At 40.6% G+C, this 27,385-nt stretch overlaps 1 protein-coding gene across 1 annotated transcript in view; it reads left to right on the top strand.

The window, feature by feature from the left end:
• Positions 1 to 2,589: 2,589 nt before the first annotated feature.
• Positions 2,590 to 27,385, top strand: part of LOC100671514 (fatty acid desaturase 2-like protein FADS2B) — a 43,863-nt gene continuing 19,067 nt past the window's right edge. Inside the window, exons 1-3 of the mRNA XM_003421365.3 lie at positions 2,590 to 3,599; positions 22,709 to 22,819; positions 26,057 to 26,254. Coding sequence (XP_003421413.2) covers positions 3,210 to 3,599; positions 22,709 to 22,819; positions 26,057 to 26,254 — 699 coding nt within the window. The 5' untranslated portion in view covers positions 2,590 to 3,209. The remainder of the gene's footprint in view (positions 3,600 to 22,708; positions 22,820 to 26,056; positions 26,255 to 27,385) is intronic.

Here is a 27,385-nt window from a genome sequence, read left to right as displayed (position 1 = left end):
CTTACCTCTTTTCACTTAATTTTCACTGCAGTGATAAGTGTTATCAGCCCCATTTCTCAAACAAGGAGAACCAGACTCAGGGAGACAAAACCAGCCAACAGAGTTCTAGATAGCTGGCCCTTTGTTTTGGGGGTGAACAGAAGGTAAAATCAAAATAGCCCCACTTCCCACAGTCATATACCTTTCATCTCCTCTGCTGAGCCTTAATAACAATGGCCATTTTAATGGCAACGTTAAAAAGAAAAAATTAAATGAAAGTGAAGCCTAAGGAGCTCAGAGAGTAATTAATACATGGTAACTAATACACAAGTAATTACATTCCAGGACAGTAAGAAGACATGTGTAATAACAATAACAGCCATCACTTGAATTGAGTATCTCCAGGCATTAGGCACTAGACTAGGTTCTTTGCATAATATAAATTAATCCCCTCTACTTTTTTTTTTTACAGATGTATGAGTGTAATTTTTGTTTACTCTGTCTTATAGAATAAGGAAAATGAGGCACAGTGATAATAAGAATTTTGTGCAAGACTACTCTGCTTAGGTATTTCTGGCCCCAAAGCCTATTCTATTCCCAGTATTGTAAACTGCCTCACTGCCTCCAAAGTAAAAGACAAGCACAAACATTTCAAAGGAATGGTTTGCTATCTCTATGGTCTACTGGATATCCAAGCAGACACAAAAAGGAAACTAACAATTATGGAGTCCCTGATGTGTACCTGGTGGTGCAGTGGTTACAAGCTTGGCTGCAAACCAAAAAAAAAGGTCAGCAGTTCTAATTCAACAGCCAGTCCTTGGAAACCCTTTGGGGCAGTTCTGCTCCGCCCTATAGGGTTGCTATGAGTCAGAATCAAAATGAGGGCAACAGGTTTTTGGTTCGGCTAGGCACCAAGCATATCCAAATGTAACATCATTGATGGGACATGAAGGTCTTTAGTTATACCTCCTCAACACACATACACACACACATTTTCTACCAATGTATCTGTATCATGTGATATGGTGATAACATTATCTCCTCCCCGTGACCAGTCCCTTACCTGAATTTATACCCCTCAGGCCCCTCTTATGCTGAAATTCTGGCTCTATCCTGAATTTGTGTGTTGGATCTACAAATACTGACTGTATGTAGGTTGGATTTATGAAACTCTCACAAAAAATTATGGAAACTACTAAGGGTTTATAAAAATGTTAATTTGGAAAGGGACTGGACAGTGGGTAGGAGAGAGATGCTGATGAAGAGTGAGCTATTTGTATCAGGTGGACACTTGAGACTGTGTTGGCATCTCCTGTCTGGACGGGGGATGGGAGGATAGAGAGAGTTGGAAGCTGGCAAAATTGTCACGAAAGGAGAGACTGGAAGGGCCGACTCATTAGGGGGAGAGCAAGTGGGAGTACGGAATAAGGTGTATATAAATTTATATGTGACAGTTTGACTTGATTTGTAAATGTTCACTTGAAGCTCAATAAAAGTTAATAAAAAAATGTTAATTTGGTGTAATCTTGAGAATTGCACTTATTTTCATTTCATAGATGGAAAAAAAAAAAGTAATTTGCCTAAAATATCCTACAGCTGATAAATGGCAGAGGTGAAGTGTGATCCCAAATTCATCTAACTCCAATATCCATGCTTTTTTTTTCCTCTTTGTTTAATTTGCTTCTTAAAAAAGAAATTCTTGTTTTTTCTGACTTACAAAAGTAACACATACTAACTTATAGAATATTTGGGAAATACCACAAAAAATAAAGAAAATAACACTATAATTCAAAAAGGACTAATGCTAATATTTTGGCATAGTTCCTTCTAATCATGGGTCATGTAGTGAATACAATTTGGTAGACTAATTTTTACCTGCTATTTTGCAAGCATGAGTCCATGCCATTAAAAGTTCTATGAAAACATGTTTTAATATCTATATAATATTCAAAGTACGTAATCAATGCAGCCTTCTGCCTTAGTTTTGGACAGTTAGGTTGTTTCTGATTTTTAATTATTAAAGCAATACTGGCCTAAATCCTTTTGCAGATAAACCTTGGACTGAACCATTGAACATTTAGTTAGGTTAGATTTTCAAATATGAGAGTGCACCGTTTTCTGTTATTTCTGGAAGCCTCTTTGTGAAAAATTAAGACACTTCCTGCCCTACACCACCCCAGAATCTTTTCTTCTGCCTTGTTTCTAAACCACTGAGCACAATTGTTATTCTACATGTCTAGATCCTAGGTGTAGGAAGTAGAGGGGAAAGAATTTGGAATTGGAATACAAAGATCTGAATTCATGTACCAGCCTACTTCTCACTTGCCAGCTGATGCTGGCAAAGTTACCCGAGGTCTTCAAGCCTGTTTTCTCACATGGAAATATGGGGCACTAACATCACCTCCCTCAAAAGACTGATGCAAGGATTAAATGAGATAAAGCTTATGACAAAGTATTGGCTGTGTCCTAGCAAGTCAGCTGCTATTATCATTAAGCATGCTTGCAGATTTAAATGGCTTTCAGAGGGGACCGAGAAGAGAGAAAACTGGTTTCCTTGATTTGATTTTTTGGTCAAATGAAACCCAAAACTTTCTTTAAAAAAAAAAAAAAAAAAACTGCGAAAGCCCTAGGGAGAAATTTAAAAAAAAGAAAAAAAACCCAGTGCCATCGAGTCAATTCCAACTCATAGCGACGCTATACCCAACCCACTGCCATCGAGAAGACTATAGCAGCTATCAAAAAGAACATTTCCCAAGTCTACCAACCATTCATGTCATTGTGGAGATTTTGAAAGCTTTTGCTCATATATCAAATTAACAAATCTAAGTGTCTACATTCACAGGCACATCAGAGAGCCTGTGAACCCAACCCAGCAAGATGCAGAGCACTTGAATCATCTAAACCAGGCTTAGCCCCTCCCCCCAGGAGGCAGGCAGCACCATCTGACCAGATTTGATTGGTCCCAGCACTTTAGGAAGGGGCATTTAAGGAAGAAAGAGGATGCTGCTAAGAGGCTAGCCAGCAAGGACAGGAGAAGTGAAAAGGGAACAGTGGTTTCACCTCCCAGGACAAAAGACCATTCATAGGGGCAGAAAAGATTCAGGAGAGGCAGAGAAGTGAGAAGCTGGGAAGGTGCTTACTATCAGGTTTGTGAAAGGGACAACTAGAATAACAAGGAGAAGTTATGTATCCTTTCCAATGAAGTGAAAGGGGAGGTAACAGGTCATTTTATGATCCAATTAGAGGAGAGGACTAGAGATTTCAGGAGTCAACCCAGGAATCCCAGGGGTTCAGTGAGGATGGAGTTTAAAGAAAAGCCTGACAGCAATGCGACACTTGTAGGAAAGAGTCAGCCATACCTAGGTGAGAAGCATCAGGCAGATGGAGAGCCAGTAGCAAATGGAAAAGCTGAAGTCTACGTAAAGCAGGAGACAAATGGGAAGCACGCAGTGCCTGGGAAAAGCCTCAACATGTACAGCTGGCAGGAGATCCAGAAGCACAATCAGCAAACTGACCAGTGGCTAGTGATCAACCGCAAAGTTCACGACGTCACCAGCTGGGCCCACAGGCACCCAGGTGGGCAGCAGGTCCTCAGTCACCATGCTGGGGAAGATGCCACGGTAAGGATCTTGAAAGCCCTGCTCTCTCTTCCAGCTGCGGGGTGGCTGAGGGCTTGGCTGTCTTCCTAAAAGTGTTCAGGAACCTGTTCAGGCTCCACAATCGTTCATCTTCTCCCAAACCAATTTTTTCAAGATTCCTGTCCAGCAAGAATTCAGAAGCAAATTAATCCTCAAAGCCTAGTTATTATCACCAGGTTTGAGATGAGCTTCAGATATTAATGGTGGATCCTATATATATATATATACTTTTTGTTTTGGTTTGGTTTTGTTCTTGTTTTCCTTTTTATTTTTTGTTTATTTGTTTTTGTTTACGTATGGTCTCTAGTCAGGGGAAAAAAATGTCTACACTGAAGTAGAAATTTCTCAGACTCCTATATTGGAGTGTCTAAAAGAAAGAAAGTGATTTATCCAGTGGGCATCAAAATGTTGTTATTAATAATGATGAAAATATTCAATTATCGAAGATTTTAGAGTTTGAAAAGCCCTTTTGCAACCTATAACTCATTCAGTCTTCACAGTGTGATATAGGTAATAGGAAACAAAACAAAAAACCCATTGCTGTCGAGTCGACTTTGACTCATGGTGACCCCATGTGTGTCAGAGAAGAACTGTGCCTTCAGAGAGGTTTCAACAGCTAATTTTTCAGAAATAAGTCACCAAGACTTTCTTCAGAGGTGCCGCTGGGTGAACTCAAACCTCCAATGTCTTGGTTAGCAGCTAAGCGTGTTAACCGTTTGCACCTACAACCTCCTTTTTAGGAAGAAGACATTGAAATCAGAAAGGTTAAGTGACTACCAAGAACATGCAGCAGTATTTCAACTTTTCCTCACTGCTTCTCCTTGATTACCCACTGCCCACAAAACAGCTAAGAGGAGGGACCTGTAACACTTACTAGGTCCCTAGAGTACCGAAGACACATTCGAATGCATTGCCTCATTTAAACCCTCACCATGAGGCAGGCAGATATTATACTCATAGGTGAGAAAATTGATGTTCAAAAAAGTAGATAATTTGTCACACAGCCAACAAGTGATAAAGCCAAATTTTGGATTCAGTTTGGCTTGACCATAAACCAAAGCCAAAAAGCCAAACCTATTGCTGTGGAGTCAATTTTGAACTCCTAGCGACCCTCTAGGACAGAGTAAGACGGCCCCATAAGGTTTCTGAGGCTGGTGATACAGTGGTTAAAGCAGTCAGCTGCTAACCGGAGGCTTGAACCCATCAGCTGCTCCTCGGGAGAAAGGTGTGGTATTGATAGCCTTGGAAACCCTACAGGGTAGCTGGGTCAGAGTAGGCTCGGCAGCAGGGGGTTTTTTAATCGTTACAGAAGCGGACTGCCACATCTTTCTCCCAAGCAGCAGCTGTTAGGTTTGAACCACTGATCTTTCTGTTAGCAGCTGAGTGCTTAACCACTGCACCACCAGGGCTCCTGGCTTGACCATAAAAACCAAAAAAACCCGTCGTTGTCCAGTCAATTCCGACCCATAACAACCCTATAGGACAGAGTAGAACTTCCCCACAGGGTTTTGAAGGAGTGGCTGGTGATTTGAACTGCTGACCTCTTGGTTAGCAGCCCTTTAACCACTGTCCCACCAGGGCTCCAGCTTGACCATAATGCCCTGTATATCTGAATCTTAAAAAAAATAGCCTGTCCATTTAATACTAGATCGAGAGATCTCCCAAACACTTAAGTGCACTTAAGAATCCCTTTAAAATATTCCACAAAGAAGTTCTTTATATCTCAATTGGGAAATTTAATCTCTTCATTGTACAGATAAATGAATGGACGGTTGTTGTTCTTAGGTGCTGTTGAGTCAGTTCCGATTCATAGTGACCCTATGTAGAACAGAACAAAACATTACCCAGTCTTGTGCCATCCTCACAATCGTTGCTAGGTTTGAGCCCACTGCTGCAGCCACTGTGTCAATCCATCTCATTGAGGGTCTTCCTCTTTCTCAATGACCCTCTACTTTTCCAAGCACGATGTCCTTCTCCAGGGACTGGTCCCTCCTGATAACATATCCAAAGTATATGAGATGAAGTCTTGCCAACCTCACTTCCAAAGAACATTCTAGCTGTACTTCTTCCAAGACAGATTTGTTGGTTCTTCTGGCAATCCATGGTATGTTCAATATTCTTTGCCAACAGCACAATTCAAAGGCATCAATTCTTTGATCTTCCTTATTCATCATCCAGCTTTCGCATGCATATGAAGTGATCGAAAACACCATGGTTTGGATCAGGGCCACCTTAGTTCTCAGAGTGACATCTTTGCTTTTTAACACTTTAAAGAGGTCTTTTGCAGCAGATTTGCCTAATGCGATGCAGTGTTTGATTTTTTGACCGTTGCTTTCGTGGGCATTCATTGTGGATCCAAATAAAATGAAATCCTTGACAACTTCAATATTTTCTCCATTTATGATGATGCTACTTATTGCTCCAGTTGTGAGGATTTTTGTTTTCTTTATGTTGAGTGTAATCCATGGCTGGTTAGAGGGGTTATACAACTATTCAAAGGTAAAAAATGAATATATGAGAAAACTGAAATTTGAACCACAACTTTTTTTTTACTTTGTTGCTTCTATTGTTTTCATAGTTTAAGATATAATTTCTCTAACTGCTTTCAAAGTCTGAAATTGAAAAGATCATTTCACTAAGCACCAGTCTGTAGATGGTAACAATGCTAATAACGATTGGATTCACAAGCACTCTGGCAAGTTTATAAAATAGATAAGATTTTGTCTGGTCATGCTACCTAAATCTTTTTTCCCCAATTTCTCATCCCCCTTTTCTAACGAGATTCTTCTTCTTCTACCATCTGCCTATTGGATTCTACTGTCAGATGAATGCCTTTCTGAACACAATCTATTATATCCCTACCACTTCCGAAAAATCTAGTATTATTTTTTTAAACAAAGCTCAGCACCTCTCTGGGCAAATGTACCTGAGCTTATACCAAGAGAAAGGGGTATTGTGTAGGTCAAGAAGCAGCACACTGTTTATAGAGAAAATGTTCTACGTTCTACTTTGGTGAGTAGCGTCTGGGTCTTAAAAGCCTGTAAGCAGCCATCTAAGATACTTCACTGGTCTCACCCTTTCAGGAGCAAGGGGGAATGAAAAAAAGATACAAGGAAAAGATTAGCCGAAAGGACTAATGGACCACATCTACCACGGCCTCCACCAGACTGAGTCTAATACAACTAGACGGTGCCCGGTTACCACCACTGACCGCTCTGACAGGGATCACAATAAAGGGTCCCAGACAGATCTGGAGAAAAAGTAGAACAAAATTCTAACTTACAAAAAAAGACCAGACTTACTGGCCTGACAGAGACTGGAGAAACCTCGAGAGCATGGCTACCCAACACCGTTTTAGCTCAGTAATGAAGTCACTCCCGAGAGTCACCCCTCAGCCAAAGATTAGACAGACCCAAGAAATAAAAGGAGACTATAGTGGCACAACAGCCCGGGGCGAGGACTAGAAGGCAGGAGGGGACAGGAAAGCTGGTAATAGGGAACCCAAGGCCAAGAAGGGAGAGTGTTGACATGTCACAGGGTTGTTAACCATGTCATAAAACAATAGGTGTACTAACTGTTTAATGAGAAACTAGTTTGTTCTGTAAGCCTTCATCGGAGGTACAATTTAAAAAAAAAAAAAGAAGAAGAAGAAGATGCACACTGTGTAGAAATCCAGAGAGCTAAGGGTGGAACAAGCAGGGTGGAGAACATTTGTGCAAGAATAACAAGAGAAAGAGCAACTACAATAGAATGAAAAAATACTGCACGTCCCTCTTGAGGCCACCCCTGATCCTAAACATAGAGAAAATATGGACTATGTTTTTATAACACAAGTCACAAAATTAGTTCAGAGGATGTGTTTGGAAAAGGCAAGGGCCTTCAACCATCTGGAAAATACCTGATAGCCTCATTCAGCATGAGGCAACCCAACTGATAAATCTGTGATTTGCTGATGATTTTTATCTCCCACAAAGTATTTACAAATTCATGATTTTGCATTCAGCTGTAGCCAGCAAGGAGGAATTGATTAATAAAACAGACACAATCAGAACCTCGGGGGAAACTAGCCTTGCCACCTTAAGATTCAAGTGTGTCAAGGAAGGAAACCCTGAGTATGTTCAGCAATGTACCTTAGACTTTGGGAAAGCAAATCCCACAATGTTCAGAGAAAAGATTCTCCAAGGGAAGGTGGCTCAGGAAGAATGGGAGGGTACAGTAGAATTCTGACAACGAGTACTCCGTGGCTACTCCGAGTACCAGGAGCATGAACTTCGGAATCAGTTAAGTAAACCTGGGAAAGTTACTGAAATGTTCTGAGACTCAGCTTCATCACCTGCAAATGGGAATGGCACTACCCATTTTACTGGTGGGAGCTCAATGGAACCAATGCTTGTAAAGTGTTTAGCACCATGCCAGACACATGATAAAAGTACATTAAATTGTAACTATTATAATTCATATCACTGGCATTCATATCTTCAGAGATGTGACTATTACTTTCCTTTCACCACTAGCTTAGAAATCTTAATTATATTTGTTGGCATTGGATTGGGAACAGAGAGGTACATGGTAGAGAAACGTCACGTGTTCTAGTGCAGAAGGCTAGGTCATTAAATCAGACAGCCTGAGATCAAATGCTTGCTCCACAGTTTAAGAGCTTGTGCCCTGAGAGACAAGGGAGCCAGGCTTGGACCCATGACTGCACCTGTCCGGTGAGAGCACCTTTTTCTTATTTACACAAAAGCCCTTCTCCAGGCCTCAGTCCTCTTTCCAAATGTAGATATTGATACTGTGCAGTCTGTCCCTTAGGATCGTTCATTCATTCATTCACGTATTCATTCTAAAACCTTTGTTGAGGGTCCAGCCTAATGATTAAGAGCACATGTTCAGGGATGAGACAGTTCTGGTTTGAGTCTGAGTTCCACCATTTACTAGGAATGTCTTGAAGAAATTGATTAATCAGTCAGAGCCTCAGCTCCCTTACCTACGAAATGGGTAATAACGGATAACACCTTCATCTCAGGTGTTGTGAAAGTCAGCAAAGGCATATATAAGGTGCTCCTTACGGTACTTGGCACAGATTAGATAATCAATGGCAGCTCTTGCATTTTAATTATTACTTAGTTCTTCTGAAAGGGGTTGTAATTTTCTCCAAAGAATTTCACTAAGAAAAATGAATCCATAAGACAAAATCAGTGATGCATAAAGTCCTACTACTGCACACCTTAGCATATGAGGTGTGTGGTTATTTTGAAACTATATGATTTAAAAATATGACACAGTGCTAATAACTAGAGTCTAGGCCCAGAGCCTCTCACCTGGAGGAAGCAATATTAAAAATTTTATTATATAGATTCAATATATTCATATGATGAGCTACTTTGAAATCGTTAAGATGAAGATTACAAGACATTTTGATGGCAGAAAAACGCATATGACTAGTTGGCTACAAGTTTTGTATAAAGCAACGGTATGGTCCAAGCAACACAAAAGAAGTAAGTTCAGTCTTTTGATGGGTACAGAGGCAGCCTGTCCAGAACAAAGAAGACAGTAGGCTTATTATTCTGTGTGCTGGTCAGCCAACTCCTTATCTATGGATACCACACTCAAGGAGAGACACTAAGAAATTGAAATTTTTTCCTATGAGGGTCAAAGACAACATGGCAGAGAAAAGTTGCCAAAAACTTACAGAAAATAAAACAATGCCAGTTTTGACTATCTGGAGTACTATTATGTGAAAGGGCGTAAACTTAGATGCAACTCCAAAAGAGAGTAACCTAAGTGACTTGGGATGAGAAGAGCCTACAGAGGCAAGCCTGGAGCAGATGCAAGAGAGGATGTGGTAGGCGGGGCCAAGATGGCGGACTAGGTAGACGCTACCCCGGATCCCTCTTGCAACAAAGACTCGGAAAAACAAGTGAATCGATCACATACATAACAATCTACAACCCTGAACAACAAACAGACGGAAAACAAACAAATACAGGGAAGCAGCAACTGTTTTCGGAGCCTGGAGCCAGCGTCCCAGTCAGGTAACCTTGGTGCCGGGCATCTGGGCCCAGGGGAGCTGAACTCATAAATCTTGTGACGGTGCAAACAAGGGGCGCAGCCCTACCCCCCTGAACTGAACCCCAGAGGGAGCCCAGCCGGTCTGTGGAGGCAGCGCGGCCACGCGGGCGGGACGAGAAATCCCTGGGAGGCAGTGACTGATTTTGGAGCCGGGAGTAAAGCGTCCCAGCAAGGGAACCTTGACACTAGGATTTGGACTGGCAGCGGAGGATATGACCGCGGCTTCAGTGGGCCAGACCCCCGGGGGCAATCTACACACAGCCAACACACATAGGCGACACGCCCCTTGGGAATCTCAGATATAATAGTCATTCCAAGCAAGACAAGCAACTCTGGCTATATTCCGAGGTGCTACTTTCCTATCTCTGATCCCTCCCCCACCCTCCCCAGTCAGCTTCATTAACATTGGAATTTCCTGAGCCAGAGGGAGAACAGCTCCGGCTCCGCAGCGGCTTTGCTTTCCCCCCTATTTTTTTTTTTTTTTTTGGTCTTTTCCTAACCCACTCTTCCAGCCTGAGAGAAGAGACCACAAAAAACCCAGGGACCAAAAATCCATCCCTAATTGGACTAAAAACACAGAACGAGCTACAGCCAAGCATGTATGATCCAAATCTCGGACTTTCATCCTTACAGGGAACAAGGTGGCGGTTATAATCGAAAGACAGTTCTGATAGGGATCTGACTGCATTTTTTTTTAGCGGAATTTCTGGAAAAACAAGTTTCCCAGTGATGGCTCGGAGACAGCAGTCAATATCAAACCACATAAAGAAGCAGACCATGACAGCTTCTACAACCCCCCAAACAAAAGAATCAAAATCTTTCCCAAATGAAGATACAATCCTGGAATTATCAGATACAGAATATGAAAAACTAATTTACAGAATGCTTCAAGACATCGGAAACAAAATAAGGCAAACTGCAGAAAAAGCCAAGGGACACACTGATAAAACAGTTAAAGAACTCAAAAAGATTATTCAAGAACATAGTGGAAAAATTAATAAGTTGCAAGAATCCATAGAGAGACAGCATGTAGAAATCCAAAAGATTAACAATAAAATTACAGAATTAGACAATGCAATAGGAAGTCAGAGGAGCAGACTCGAGCAATTAGAATGCAGACTGGGAAATCTGGAGGACCAGGGAGTAACACCAACATAGTTGAAAAAAAAAAAAACAGATAAAAGAATTTAAAAAAATGAAGAAACCCCAGGAACCATGTGGGACTCTATCAAGAAGGATAACTTGCATGTGACTGGAGTCCCAGAACAGGGAGGGGGGACAGAAAACACAGAGAAAATAGTTGAAGATCTCCTGACAGAAAACTTCCCTGACATCATGAAAGACGAAAGGATATCTATCCAAGATGCTCATCGAACCCCATTTAAGATTGATCCAAAAAGAAAATCACCAAGACATATTATCATCAAACTTGCCAAAACCAAAGATAAAGAGAAAATTTTAAAAGCAGCCAGGGAGAAAAGAAAGGTTTCCTTCAAGGGAGAATCAATAAGAATAAGTTCAGACTACTCAGCAGAAACCATGCAGGCAAGAAGGGAATGGGATGACATATACAGAGCACTGAAGGAGAAAAACTGCCAGCCAAGGATCATATATCCAGCAAAACTCTCTCTGAAATATGAAGGTGAAATTAAGATATTTACAGATAAACACAAGTTTAGAGAATTTGCAAAAACCAAACCAAAGCTACAAGAAATACTAAAGGATATTGTTTGGTCAGAAAACCAATAATATCAGATATCAGCACAACACGAGATCACAAAACAGAACATCCTGATATCAACTCAAATAGGGAAATCACAAAAACAAATTAAGATTAATTTAAAAAAAAATGCTCACAACAGGGAATCACTGAAGTCAAAATGTAAAAGATCACAATAATCAAAAAGAGGGACTAAATACAGGTGGCATAGAACTGCCATATGGAGAGTGATACAAGGCGATATAGAACATTACAAGATAGGTTTTTACTTAGAAAAATAGGGGTAAATAATAAGGTAACCACAAAGAGGTATAACAACTCCATAACTCAAGATAAAAGCCAAGAAAAACGTAACGACTCAACTAACGTAAAGTCAAACACTAGAAAATGAGGATCTCACAATTTACTAAGAAAAACATCTCAGCACAAAAAAGTATGTGGAAAAATGAAATTGTCAACAACACACATAAAAAGGCATCAAAATGACAACACTAAACACTTACTTATCTATAATTACGCTGAATGTAAATGGACTAAATGCACCAATAAAGAGACAGAGAGTCTCAGACTGGATAAAGAAACACGATCCGTCTATATGCTACCTACAAGAGACACACCTTAGACTTAGAGACACAAACAAACTAAAACTCAAAGGATGGAAAAAAATATATCAAGCAAAAAAGAAGAGGAGTAGCAATATTAATTTCTGACAAAATAGACTTTAGACTTAAATCCACCATAAAGGATAAAGAAGGACACTACATAATGATAAAAGGGACAATTGATCAGGAAGACATAACCATATTAAATATTTATGCACCCAATGACAGGGCTGCAAGATACATAAATCAAATTTTAACAGAACTGAAAGGTAAGATAGACACCTCCACAATTATAGTAGGAGACTTCAACACACCACTTTCAGAAAAGGACAGGACATCCAGTAAGAAGCTCAATAGAGACATGGAAGACCTAATTACAACAATCAACCAACTTGACCTCATTGACTTATACAGAACTCTGCACCCAACTACTGCAGAGTATACTTTTTTTCTAGCACACATGGAACATTCTCTAGAATAGACCACATATTAGGTCATAAAACAAACCTTTGCAGAATCCAAAACATCGAAATATTACAAAGCATCTTCTCAGACCACAAGGCAATAAAACTAGAAATCAATAACAGAAAAACTAGGGAAAAGAAATCAAATACTTGGAAACTGAACAATACCCTCCTGAAAAAAGACTGGGTTATAGAAGACATCAAGGAGGGAATAAGGAAATTCATAGATTGCAATGAGAATGAAAATACTTCCTATCAAAACCTCTGGGCACAGCAAAAGCAGTGCTCAGAGGCCAATTTATATCGATAAATGCTCACATACAAAAAGAAGAAAGAGCCAAAATCAGAGAACTGTCCCTACAACTTGAACAAATAGAAAGTGAGCAACAAAAGAATCCATCAGGCACCAGAAGAAAACAAATAATAAAAATTAGAGCTGAACTAAATGAATTAGAGAACAGAAAAACAATTGAAAGAATTAACAAAGCCAAAAGCTGGTTCTTTGAAAAAATTAACAAAATTGATAAACCATTGGCTAGACTGACTAAAGAAATACAGGAAAGGAAACAAATAACCCGAATAAGAAACGAGAAGGCCCACATCACAACAGACCCAACTGAAATTAAAAGAATCATATCAGATTATTACGAAAAATTGTGCTCTAACAAATTTGCAAACCTAGAAGAAATGGATGAATTCCTGGAAAAACACTACCTACCTAAACTAACACATTCAGAAGTAGAACAACTAAATAGACCCATAACAAAAAAAGAGATTGAAACGGTAATCAAAAAACTCCCAACAAAAAAAACCCTGGCCCGGACGGCTTCACTGCAGAGTTCTACCAAACTTTCAGAGAAGAGTTAACACCACTACTACTAAAGGTATTTCAAAGCATAGAAAAGGACGGAATACTACCCACCTCATTCTATGAAGCCACCATCTCCCTGATACCAAAACCAGGTAAAGACATTACAAAAAAAGAAAATTACAGACCTATTTATATCCCTCATGAACATAGATGCAAAAATCCTCAACAAAATTCTAGCCAATAGAATTCAACAACATATCAAAAAAATAATTCACCACGATCAAGTGGGATTTATACCAGGTATGCAAGGCTGGTTTAATATCAGAAAAACCATTAAATGTAATCCACCATATAAATAAAACAAAAGACAAAAACCACATGATCTTATCAATTGATGCAGAAAAGGCATTTGACAAAGTCCAACACCCATTTATGATAAAAACTCTCACCAAAGTAGGAATTGAAGGAAAATTCCTCAACATAATAAAGGGCATCTATGCAAAGCCAACAGCCAACATCATTCTAAATGGAGAGAACCTGAAAGCGTTTCCCTTGAGAACGGGAACCAGACAAGGATGCCCTTTATCACCGCTCTTATTCAACATCATGCTAGAAGTCCTAGCCAGGGCAATTGGGCTAGACAAAGAAATAAAGGGCATCCAGATTGGCAAGGAGGAAGTAAAATTATCCCTATTTGCAGATGATGTGATCTTATACACAGAAAACCCTAAGGAATCCTCCAGAAAACTACTGAAACTGATAGAAGAGTTTGGCAGAGTCTCAGGTTATAAGATAAACATACAAAAATCACTTGGATTCCTCTACATCAACAAAAAGAACATCGAAGAGGAAATAACCAAATCAATACCATTCACAGTAGCCCCCAAGAAGATAAAATACTTAGGAATAAATCTTACCAAGGATGTAAAAGACCTATACAAAGAAAACTACAAAGCTCTACTACAAGAAATTAAAAAGGACAAACTTAAGTGGAAAAACATACCTTGTTCATGGATAGAAAGACTTAACATAGTAAAAATGTCTATTCTACCAAAAGCCATCTATACATACAATGCACTTCCGATCCAAATTCCAATGTCGTTTTTTAAGGTGATAGAGAAACAAATCACCAACTTCATATGGAAGGGAAAGAAGCCTCGGATAAGCAAAGCATTACTGAAAAAGAAGAAGAAAGTAGGAGGCCTCACTCTACCTGATTTCAGAACCTATTATACAGCCACAGTAGTCAAAACAGCCTGGTACTGGTACAACAACAGGCACATAGACCAGTGGAACAGAATTGAGAACTCAGATATAAATTCAACCACGTATGAGCAGCTGATATTTGACAAAGGACCAGTGTCAGTTAATTGGGGAAAAGATAGTCTTTTTAACAAATGGTGCTGGCATAATTGGATATCCATTTGCAAAAAAATGAAACAGGACCCATACCTCACACCAAGCACAAAAACTAACTCCAAGTGGATCAAAGACCTAAACATAAAGACTAAAACGATAAAGACCATGGAAGAAAAAATTGGGACAACATTAGGAGCCCTAATACAAGGCATAAACAGAATACAAAACATTACCAAAAATGACGAAGAGAAACCAGATAACTGGGAGCTCCTAAAAATCAAACACCTATGCTCATCTAAAGACTTCACCAAAAGAGTAAAAAGACCACCTACAGAGTGGGAAAGGATTTTCAGCTATGACATCTCCAACCAGCGCCTGATCTCTAAAATCTACATGATTCTGTCAAAACTCAACCACAAAAAGACAAACAACCCAATCAAGAAGTGGGCAAAGGATATGAACACACATTTCACTAAAGAAGATATTCAGGCAGCCAACAGATACGTGAGAAAATGCTCCCGATCATTAGCCATTAGAGAAATGCAAATTAAAACTACGAGGAAATTCCATCTCACTCCAACAAGGCTGGCATTAATCCAAAAAACACTAAATAATAAATGTTGGAGAGGCTGCGGAGAAATTGGAACTCTTATACACTGCTGGTGGGAATGTAAAATGGTACAACCACTTTGGAAATCTATCTGGCGTTATCTTAAACAGTTAGAAATAGAACTACCATACAACCCAGAAATCCCACTCCTCCGAATATACCCTAGAGAAACAAGAGCCTTCACACAAACAGATATATGCACACCCATGTTTATTGCAGCTCTGTTTACAATAGCAAAAAGCTGGAAGCAACCAAGGTGTCCATCAACAGATGAATGGGTAAATAAACTATGGTATATTCACACAATGGAATACTACGCATCGATAAAGAACAGTGACGAATCTGTGAAACATTTCATAACATGGAGGAACCTGGAAGGCATTATGCTGAACGAAATCAGTCAGAGGCAAAAGGACAAATATTGTATAAGACCACTATTATAAGATCTTGAGAAATAGTATAAACTGAGAAGAACACATACTTTTGTGGTTACGAGGCGGGGAGGGAGGGTGGGAGAGGGTTTTTTACTGATTAATTAGTAGATAAGAACTGCTTTAGGTGAAAGGAAGGACAACACTCAATACATGGAAGGTCAGCCCAATTGGACTGGACCAAAAGCAAAGAAGTTTCCAGGATAAAATGAATGCTTCAAAGGTCAGCGGAGCAAGGGTGGGGGTTTGGGAACCATGCTCTAAGGGGACATCTAAGTCAACTGGCAAAGTAATTCTGTTATGAAAACATTCTGCATCCCACTTTGAAATGTGGCATCTGGGGTCTTAAATGCTAACTAGCGGCCGTCTAAGATGCATCAATTGGTCTCAACCCACCTGGAGCAAAGGAGAATGAAGAACACCAAGGTCACACAACAACTAAGAGCCCAAGAGACAGAAAGGGCCACATGAACCAGAGACCTACATCATCCTGAGACCAGAAGAACTAGTTGGTGCCTGGCCACAATCGATGACTGCCCTGACAGGGAGCACAACAGAGAACCCCTGAGGGAGCAGGAGATCAGTGGGATGCAGACCCCAAATTCTCATAAAAAGACCAGACTTAATGGTCTGACTGAGACTAGAGGAATCCCGGCGGTCATGGTCCCCAAACCTTCTGTTGGCCCAGGACAGGAACCATTCCCAAAGACAACTCATCAGACATGAAAGGGACTGGACAGTGGGTAGGAGAGAGATGCTGAAGAAGAGTGAGCTAATTATATCAGGTGGACACTTGAGACTGTGTTGGCATCTCCTGTCTGGAGGGGGGATGGGAGGATAGAGAGAGTTGGAAGCTGGCAAAATTGTCAGGAAAGGAGAGACTGGAAGGGCTGACTCATTAGGGGGAGAGCAAGTGGGAGTATGGAGTAAGGTGTATATAAACTTATATGTGACAGGCTGACTTGATTTGTAAACGTTCACTTGAAGCTCAATAAAAGTTAATATAAAAAAAAAAAGAGAGAGAGAGGATGTGTACAGAGGCGATTAATGTCCTGCTTAGCCATAATGGGAAACCCTGGTGGCATAGTGCTTAAGTGCTACGGGTGCTAACCAAAGCGTCGGCAGTTCGAATCTGCCAGGCACTCCTTGGAAACTCTATGGGGCAGTTCTACTCTGTCCTATAGGGTTGCTATGAGTCGGAATCGACTCGAGGGCACTGGGTTTGGTTTTTTGTTTTTTCGCCATAATGAGCATAGTAGCTTAGCCACTTCCTGTACTTAGCACAACATTGGCAAATGGTATGGGCTCAATTAGTGTCAGTCATGATCATGGTGTGAAAACAAAAAAGAAAAGGAGAAGGTGGAGGAGAAGATGGAGGGAAAGAGGAAGTGGAAAGGCAGAGGAAAAGAAAGTGGAGGGGAAGAAACGGCTTTGAGTGCTGAGCTAAAGAGTTTGCATTTTACCCTCAATGTCTGTCTTCATCTTCATCCACTATACACGATGACACTTCTCTAGTACAGCATCCCTCTCCATTTCCATCATCATCAACAATAACAAAAATAAATCAACCAAGATTCCTAAGCTGTGGATGAAAGGAAAGCAATAATTTTATCATTCCTGGATCATCAAAATTTCATAAAAAGTCTCACATTTGAGCTATGCTTAAGGTTTGAAAATAAATGGAGGAATAGAAAGAGAAAGAAGTTGAAGTGCTAATAGAGGAAAATAGGCCACTGCTTTTCTGAAAGGTCAGTCTGCCTTTTGAGGGAGGGATGAACTTGAGAAGAGCCAGTCGAAAAGAAGGAAGACCAGGAAAGAGTCGATTACACGGTCCAGGAAACCAGACGTGAACAAGACATTGACAACAGGAACGCAGAAGAGGAGATGGGTGTGAAGGATACCTAGGAGACAGAATGTATCAGGTTTGATGGGTATATATATGAGTAAGCAGGATGAAGAAGTCTAAACAGACTTGTGGATAGCTGGCTTAGGCAACAATGTGGGTGGCGATTCCATTACAGGGTAGGGAAGCCAGAGGAGCAGCAGGTTTGGAAGGGAGAATGAAGAAAGTGAGAGAGTTCAGGTTGAAGCTCATCTGAAAGCAACATACGAAAATATCAGAGATTTCTAATAGTGAAATGTCTCAAACAATGTCTCGTCATGCCCCCTGGACTGGTGTTCTCAAACAATGAAATGAGTTGTAGTGGAAAAATAACTTTCTGCGCTATCCCTGTGGATGAAGGGGAATCTAGGTGACTTCTCCATTCCAAAGCAGCTCTTTTCCAGGAGAGGGGCAAAAGCTGTACTCTGCCCTCAAATTGGCTTATTCACAACTCACTTTCTACCTGAAATATGAGGAGAATGTTCTTCTGGTCATTGCCTTGGAGCTGATGAGATCTGAGAAAGGAGCAGAAGAGGAATTACCGAAAGACATTGGAGTCAGGGTCATTGGACACTGGAGAAATAGTGAAATTTGTTACAAAGTGGCAAAGAACTTGTCTGAATTATGTTTGAATGCTTTGTGGAAAGCAGAACTTGTAAGTGATAAACTTGGATATTTGACTGAGGTGATTTCTACAGAAGATCTTGAAAGGCCAGTCTCATTTCTCCTTGTTTCTTATAATAAAGTATGAGAGGGAAGATATATACTGAGGAGTGAACTATTAAGGGAAAAGGAGACAGAATTTGAAGATTTGGAATATTCTATTGTAAAAATTAAGACAGCTTGCTCTGGAGAGGATGATGTCAAGGGTGTGTCTAGGCAAACATTTGCTAAAGAGATTAGGCGTGTGACCTATGGATCCAATCAATCATCTCAGCAGAAATGTTCCAAGTTTAAAAACTGTCTGCCTCCTGGAATTTTATAGGCATAAAATGGGCCAGGAAAGCAAGGCCACTGCCAAAGCCAAGGTAGCAGAGCCAACTTCCAGGGCCAAGGGACTGCCACCCAGAATTCAGAGGGTGGGACTAACGCCCAGATTCCAAAGGCAAGGCCGTTGCATAGATGGACCTGAAGATCAGAGGATTATTTTCAAGCTTTGAGATCTGATGAAAATTTCTCTGCTGGATTTTGGTCTTGCTTGGTATCCATGACCCCCTCTTTCCTTCAAATTTCTCCCTTTTGGGATGGGAATGTCTACCCAATGCCTGTCCCACCATTGTATTCTGGAAACAGATAATTTGGATTCTATGTTTCATGGATCCAAGGCAGAGGAATTTTTCCCAGGAAGAAGTACACCCAGAGTCTCATCCATACTTGATTTAGATGACTCAGATGTGATTTGTGACTTAAAGTGAATGCTGGAATGAGTTAAGAGTCTTGGGGATACTGGGATGGGTGAATGTATTTTGCACAATTTGGGGGAGCCATTGGAAAAAGTGTTACAGATTGAATTAGGTATTATGTATACAATGAAAAATAGCAATCGGTATTAGATATACACTGATAAATAGTAAATGGCCCCAGTCTTCAAAAAACTCATGGAGCACTGTAGAAGGGGTGAGTACACAGATTTATTACAACATAATTTGAAAACCTCTATAAACAAGGTGTTATGGGAACCCAGGGAAGATCATAAGTAACTTTCCTGAGTGAGTTAGGGAAGGCCACACACAGAGAAAATAGTTAACCTGGGTCTTGAAGGATGAATAGAAGCTTTTACTTAAACAAGATGGAGGAAGATAGCGAAGGGAAAGGGATCAGTCTGTGCAAACTTCAGAATCACAGAGGAGCATGGAGTGTTTTTTGTATGGGGAAAGGTGCAGTGGAAATACGGTACATGAGGGGTACTAACAGAAGGTAACCCTGGAGAGGTTAGTTGAAGCCAGATGTGAAGTGTATCTTGTGACTAAAAGCTAAGTGGTGGGAAGAGACCATTATTCTCTACCCAGCACATACCTCCTAATTTTATCAGCATCCGAAAATGCCTGGCATCAGTCTTTTCTTGAAAGGTCTTTCAGAAAGAGAATTATATATGTTAAGGCTGCAGTGGACCTTATGGCTTCCTGGCTTTGGGATCACATAACCCTGAGTTCAAGTCCTGGCTCTACCATTTACTAACCATGTCATTTTGATCAAGGGGTTTCTCCCATCAGACTTTATCTGTACAGCAGTGTTGATAGAACCACGCAAAACGAAGGTGATGATTATGAGTTGGCACATAGAGTAGCTTGTGCATAGGGTACACTCAATAAATGCTGGCACAGCCCCCTTCTCCTCTTCATTCGATCCCCTCTCCTTTCTTTAGCAGGACCATACTTGCCCAAGAATGTTGATAACAGAATACCTTTTTACAGGCCTTTCAAGATGAGGATCTCATAACTTAGTATCCAGACTCTATTAGGAAAGACTTTAAAATAATCAGAATATTCTAGGACTGTTCGAACTCCTTTTCTGTACTGCCCATGAATGCAATGAAAAGAGTTCCACATAGTGACCCAGTATTTACTACTCTGGAAAACTTTATAGCTCTTCAGTACCAGTTGTCACAGTCTTGACCTATAAATCTTGCTGAAGATCAGAAGAAACAGTGACCCCAGAAGAATGTTGTTGTCAGCACACTGTTCCAGCACACTGGGATGACTTCCTAGAGTAAGATGATATCTCAATAGCTTACGTTTCCTCTACACCCTTATCTTGACCCATCAGCTTGTTTTCCATGGTAACCTGCTCCTAAACAACAGGTATAACATGATTTTTCAGTGTGGATTACCCTGAGATATTTTATCACATTATTAAACACTAAATCACTTTCTTCCTGTTTAGGGAACTAAGCTTTAGAATCATAGAATGCAACAACTAAAAAACACCTTTGATATCATCTAATCCAGTATTTCCCAAGAGAATCAGAGGAAGTATGCAACAGAATGAACAATAGAGACTGGGCTAGTTCTAATGGGTGCAAAACACTTTCTATCTGCATAATTGAACCCAGAGACTCTTAAGTGATGTGAGGCTAAAGAGGTGGTATCACACCCCTGCAGTTAACCTTAACAAATAAGCTTATTTATTATATAAGGCTCATATGTAGTTCTTGAGCATATCTAAAGTTGCTTTAGGATTTGAAGGAGAATTCATTATATTAACTTAAAAGGGTCCAGAGCTCATTCCATAATAGGCACTGAGGAATATAGGTAGAATTGCTGTATGCAGGAGGAGGTAGGTAGTGAGTTCAAGTATATATATTAGAAAGATGGTGTTGTAGTCATTGTTATTAGCTCCCACTGAGTCAGCTCCCAACTCAAGCCAACCCCATGCACAACAAGATTAGACTGTTGCAACCCATAGGGTTTTTATTGGCTAATTTTTTAGAAGTGGATGACCAGATCTTTCTTCCTGGCCTGTCTTAATCTGAAAGCTCTGCTGAAACCTGTTCAGCTTCATAGCAACATGCAAGCCTCCACTGGCAGTTGCGTGATGGCTGTACATGTGGTTGATTGACTGGGAATCACACCCAAGTCTCCTGCATGGAAGGCGAGAATTCTACCCCTGAACTTCCATCTACCCTCTCTGTAAGAAAGAGAGCTAATATTTGCTGAGAATTTACCATATGCCAATTGGTATTCTAATTAATTTATTTATTCCTCATAATAACTTTATTAATTTAGTAGTTATTATTATCACCTCCAAGGAGCCCTGGTGGCACAGTGGTTAAGGTGTTCAGCTGTGGAAGAAAGATGTGGCAGTCTGCTTCTGTAAAGATTACAGCCTTGGAAACCCTATGGGACGGTTTTACTCTGTCTTGTAGGGTGGCTATGAGTTGGAAATGACTTGACTTGCCCACAATTATCAAATCTATTGCCATCGAGTCAATTCCAACCCATAGCGAACCTACAGGAAAGAGTAGAACTGCCCCATAGGGTTTCCAAGGCTGTAAATCTTTATGGAAGCAGACCCCCACTTCTTTCTCCCATGGAACAGCTGGTGGTTTCAAACTGCTGACCTTTCGGTTAGCAGCCAAGCACTTAACCACTGTACCATCAGGGCTCCATGCCCACAATTACACAGCTAGTAAGTGGTGAAGCCAGCATTTCAGTGCAGGAAATTTGCCTCCAGAGTCACTTTCTTAACCAGTTCTATACAGCACCATCTTTCTAGAAAGATGTGTACATCTTCTATATATTCAAGTTACAACCTTGTTCATATTTCTTCATTCTTAATCACCCAGCCCCGAAAACCATATTACCAAATAGTCCAGCATTTCTCTCTTAAAGAATTTTCCGCCCAAAATTGTTTAAGTCCCTAGGAGGGAGGAGAGTAGCTCTTATTTGCAAATATAAGCAGCATATAGAAACCAGCACTGCTTCTTACAGCCACTTAGAGGTACTATTGACTATGAATCTCAGATGGAAAAATAATCAGTCAAATTTATTCTGTACACAGGCCACCATAATACTTTTTTAGGGGGAGTGCTGTAACTCCTTTAGCACCAAATGTAGCCGAGAGTCTTCTACTTACACAACCCCAGAGCTCAAAGGCCATGCTCCACATTCTTTCATGCCTTTGTCTTAAGCCCACCATCGTGAACTTTGACTTGTCCTTCTCTATAAATAATTTAATTCAAGGGCCTCATTCCCCAGGCCTTAGCCAAGAACCAAGAGGGAGGGTTTGCTGAGAGATAGAATTTGTGTAGTCAATCTTGGGTGCTGCAATTCCCACACCAAGACTGATTTTGGAGTTAAAAGATTCATCATGGCCCATAAACTCAAGCCAACTATTTTTTCTGGTGCTCTATAAAAGAAACAACAATCTATTCTAATGCTAAAGGATGATCTGGCTGTGTTGACTTGCCTAGTGAAGCAGTGTATAGAGTAGGTGGGTCTCCAGTATGAGACACTCAGAGAGGATTTCCATGGAGGATTTTGATCAATCAACTTGAAACATCAACCTGGAGTCAAAAGGCAAATCCTATAATGGAGTCTGGACTGGTTCCCAGGATGTGGCACGGGGCGAGATTAGGAAGGGGACTGATCTGTGAATATGCAAATATCTCTTCTAAGCCTCTACTGATTTCTCTGATTTACAGGATGCCTTCCGGGCCATGCACTTGGACCTCGATGTTGTGCGGTTGTACCTTAAGCCACTGCTCATCGGAGAACTTGCCCCAGGAGAGCCTAGCCAGGAGAGAAACAAAAATGTAAGTGAGCCCTCAGGACCCAAGAGCATGTAGAAGGATCGGGACAAGGCACATTTCAAGATCAGTGTAATTCTTTTCTGTAAGAAACTAACTACCATCTGTAGGTGGGACTGCAGTAGAACAAATAAATTGATTCCAATTGTTCAAAACAGTTTCCTTCTTCCTAGATCCTCAAAATTCTTAAAACTCTGTGAAACAAAAGAATGAAATTTTGGGCCCTGCACCAAAATATCTCTAAGCATCTACTTTGTGCCAGCCAACTTATACATGTAATTTGTTTTCATTGACTGCTTGTAATTATTTGTTTAACATTTACTTTCTCTGCTGAACTTCTATAGAAGCAGAGAACATATCGATCCTGCTCACCCCTGTGTCCTCAGAAGCTGCCTGCACAGGACCAGACATGTAGTAAAAACTCCATAAATAGCTGTTGAATGAAATATGTGAATATATCCTAACTACAGACCTTTTTTTTTTTTTGTTTGGAGAATTCATAATTCAGGGAGAATAAGTTATTTCCCAAAAGTCCAACAGATGGTAGGCCAAAGAGCTGGGACTCCAATTCACTGTGTCTGACCCCAAAGCCCTTAGATATTCCCGTTCTTTTTTTCCTCTAATATTCAACTCCATGAATATTTGACTGTCTTCTAAAGTGCAGGGTCTCTCTAAGACTGGAAGTTCCCTTGATGGTTTTACATGAAGCTTTAAGGAATTTACTTAAGATCGAAGAATTCATTTTTTTAGAATAGCTTACATTTGTATGATCCTGAATTCTTTTCATATAAGTTGTACCAAGTGCTGAGCCGTGTACCATTGTAAGGCAGATGGAGTAAGGATTTTATTCCCTCTTCATGAAATGAGGAAACAGGTGCATAAAGGAAGTATGACTAACCTGAGGACACAGAACTAATGATGTAGGGAGCTGAAATTAACACTTAGACTCACTGGCATTCCACTCGACAGTGTTAGGCAGCCTAACTTTGTGCTTAGGAGAGTGGATTCTGGGTTTGAACAACCTGGATTCACACACAGCCCTGCCACTCTCAAGCTGTATGGGTTTAGGCCAGTTACAAAATCTCTCTGTGGCTCAGTTCCTCTCTCTCTCTGTAACAGAGCAATAGGTAAGAGTATCCAATCCCTAAGAGTCCCTGGGAAGATGCCTGAAAGAGGCATTTAAAGTGCTTAGAACAGCGTCTGGCACACAGTGAGTGTTCAATAAATTTGAGATATTATCATTATCTTGAACTCAACGGAGCACTAGCAATTTACAGGCTTCCAGATGTGTCCCCGGAAACTCCAGCGGCATAGTGGTTAAGTGTTACAGCTGCTAACCAAGACGTCGGCAGTTCGAATCCACCAGGCACTCCTTGGAAACTTTATGGGGCAGTTCTACTCTGTCCTATAGGGTCACTATGAGTCAGAATAGACTTGACGGCAGTCAGTTTTTGGTTTTTTAGATGTGTCCCCACCATTCGAGGGAAGGAGACACTAGCTCAGAAAGGAAGATGCTACAAAGCTTACTTGCTTTTCCTAAAAAATGTCCGGTAAGGAAAAAAAAATCCAACTGATGCCTGAGGGATGTAAGATGATGATCAACTAAAAGAGCCTCTGGGGGTAAAGGTCTGACATAAATCATGTGTGCACGTGCACATCTTTGAGAAATGAGTCTATCCAATCCTTCCCAGGCAGTGGATGCTTTAGGAGTTCCATCACTGAACATTGAAATAAAATTTTTGGCTTCTTAAGATTATTGCAATAGATGTTTTTTCAATTTTTTTCTCCTTTCTTAAATCTCTACAACCCTGCCTTCTTTCCCGTTCTTTGGTCACCTTTTCAACTGTCCTAGTTTCATACCTATTTTAGTCATTAAGCCAAGTCATTTCTTCCCAGCCCTTGTACAAGCCCCCCAGTACAATGTGGCAATCTTGTAAACCAATGCGAGTATTATACGTGAACTCGTATGGGCACAAACACACAGTGCATGTATATAGGACCACACCCACCAGCAGACACACTCTAACACCACTAGAGAACCTGTTTTGTTTCTGGGACTTCATTGAACAACTCCCAGTAAATTCATCCTTAGAGCTGACTTGTTAGCTGCCATCAAGTGGACTCCGGCTCATGGCAACCTTATGCACAACAGAACAAAACATTGCCCCGTCCTGCATCGTCCTCACAATCGCCATCACGTTCAAGCCCATCGTTGCGACTATTGCACCAATCCATTTCACCAAGGGTCTCTCTTTCCCTCTTTGGCCACTATTTCACCAAACATGATATCCTCTTCTAGCTATTGATCCCTTCTGATGACATGTCCAAAGCAAGTGAGTCAGACAGTGTTCTGTTGTGATCTGTAAGGTTTTCTTTGGCTAATTTTCAGAAATAGGTCACCAGGCCTTTCTTCCTAGTCTTCCTTAGTCTGGAAGCTCCACTGAAACCTTTCCACCGTAGGTGACCCTACTGGTATTTGAAATACTGGTGGCACCTGAGCAACATGCAAAGTACAACACCAAAGTATGACACTCTAGCCGCCAAAGTCAGACAAACCAGCAGAAGGATGGTGGAGAGCTAACTTAAGTAAACCACATTATTCTATGTTCATCATCTTCTATGTAAGAGCCTTCTGCATACACTGAACAGCTGATGATTTGGAAAGCATTTTGAAAGCTGTGCCAGTAATATGGTAACACAGATCCATGGTGACAGCCAAGTTCCTCAAAGCATAGCCAGAGTTCAATCAACACCTGAAATAGTACTGATGGTTTAAAAGGTAACTGTTAGGCTCATATATCCTCTTCCTTCTCCCACAAAAAACAGAAAAAATACTGATCTTAACTGAGTTCCATATAGTATATAAATCACTACTCATCTCTCTTTTCTTCAGAAAGAAAAAAAAAATCATAATATTTGCTCAAAAGTTTTGATGGTTCAACATTTGTGGTTTTTAATTCTGGCTAATGGAGCCAATCCTTTTGGGAAGAGAGACCCCAAATATAGTGATCTTTCCCCAGATAAGATTTCTATGAAATGTATCCTTCTATAACTCTAAAATAATAAGGCCAACCTTCTACTTTGTGAAAGTGACTACAACATTTGTTTATCTAAAACACTTAGCATAGTGTCTAGCATGTAGTAAGAACCCATAAATGGTGGCAGTTTTATCATCAGTATGTTCACTTGTGTTCTCTTTTTCCCTGAAGAAATTTATTCTTTTCTTCAATATTTATTTCACAGTCCCAGTTGGTGGAAGATTTCCGAGAAATGCGACGTTTATTAGAGGCTAAGAACATGTTCAAGGCCAACTTGGGGTTCTACTTCCTTCATCTGGCCCAGATCTTGATTTTGGAAGCCTTGGCTTGGCTATTAGTGTGGAATTTTGGCAGTTGCTGGACTGTTACAATACTCATTTCCTTTCTGCTCACAATTTCTCAGGTATGCAAGTATACTAAGCCCAGGCAGTGGCCTCAGGGGACAGTTCAGAAATCTTTGTCATCTCTTTAGACTGGTGTCAGCTACTGCCTGACACTTCTTGGCAGACTACTTTCGAATGCCTGGAACTTACCAGCAAGTTACCAAACCTCACTAAGCCCTATATCCCTAGTCTATAAAACTGGGATAATAATTTTCCTCATGGAATTATTCTCAGGAAAACTAACAAACTAATATGTAAAATGCCTAGCAAACAGTGGCTATAATATGATACATGTTCAATTAATGAGCTGTACCAGTCCAATTGCTGTCCAGTTGACTCCAACTCATGGAAAACACATGAGCGTCGGAGTAGAACTGTGCTCCGTATTGGTTTCCAGTGGCTGATTTTTCTAAAGTAGATCTCAGGCCTTTCTTCTGAGGCATCTCTGGGTGGACCTGAGCCTCCAAACTTTCAGTTAGCAGCTGAGTACATTAACCATTTGCATCCCCCAGGGACTCTGATAATTGCTACAATTAGCCCTAATATTTGCACACAAGTCCTTTACCAGAAATTTGTCCTTGGCCATACAACACTCATCCTCATCTTTCATTCATTAACAAACCAACATCAATCAAGGCATCAATGCATCAGACCATGAATTCTTCAAGGGCAGAGGCTACATCTTACTATATGAGAATAAGAACACGTGGGTTCCACCGTGAATGACAACACAACCGACAATGGTAGGAAACTTGATAAATCTTGTTTAAATGAAACATGAATCTCTATCCTAGGTGACCCTGTGCTCTCGATACAAAGCAAAATGTGCATGATCCCGCCCTCATGACACATCTTATTCAGCAGGGAATATGGTCATTCAAACAGCCAAACACATTACATGACAGAATGGCACCAACATCAAGAAAAGAAACAAGCCATTAGCTGTTGGAGCACAGAGAGGCACTTGATTCTGGCTAGAAAAACTGAGGAAAGTTCTGTAGAGAATTAGCAGCAATGAGAGTCCAAAGATTAGAAAAAAAAAAAAAAAATTTGCCGTCATCATAGCAACTCCGTAGGACAGAGTAGAGCTGCCCCATAGGGTTTCCAAGGCTATAATCTTTTCAGAAGCAGACTGCCACGTCTTTCTCTTG

The sequence above is a fragment of the Loxodonta africana genome, chromosome 7 (genome assembly GCF_030014295.1).
Source record: "Loxodonta africana isolate mLoxAfr1 chromosome 7, mLoxAfr1.hap2, whole genome shotgun sequence".
Classification (NCBI taxonomy): Eukaryota; Metazoa; Chordata; class Mammalia; order Proboscidea; family Elephantidae; genus Loxodonta; species Loxodonta africana.
Note: the sequence above shows the minus strand (reverse complement) of the source record. Positions and strands in the feature narration are given on the sequence as shown.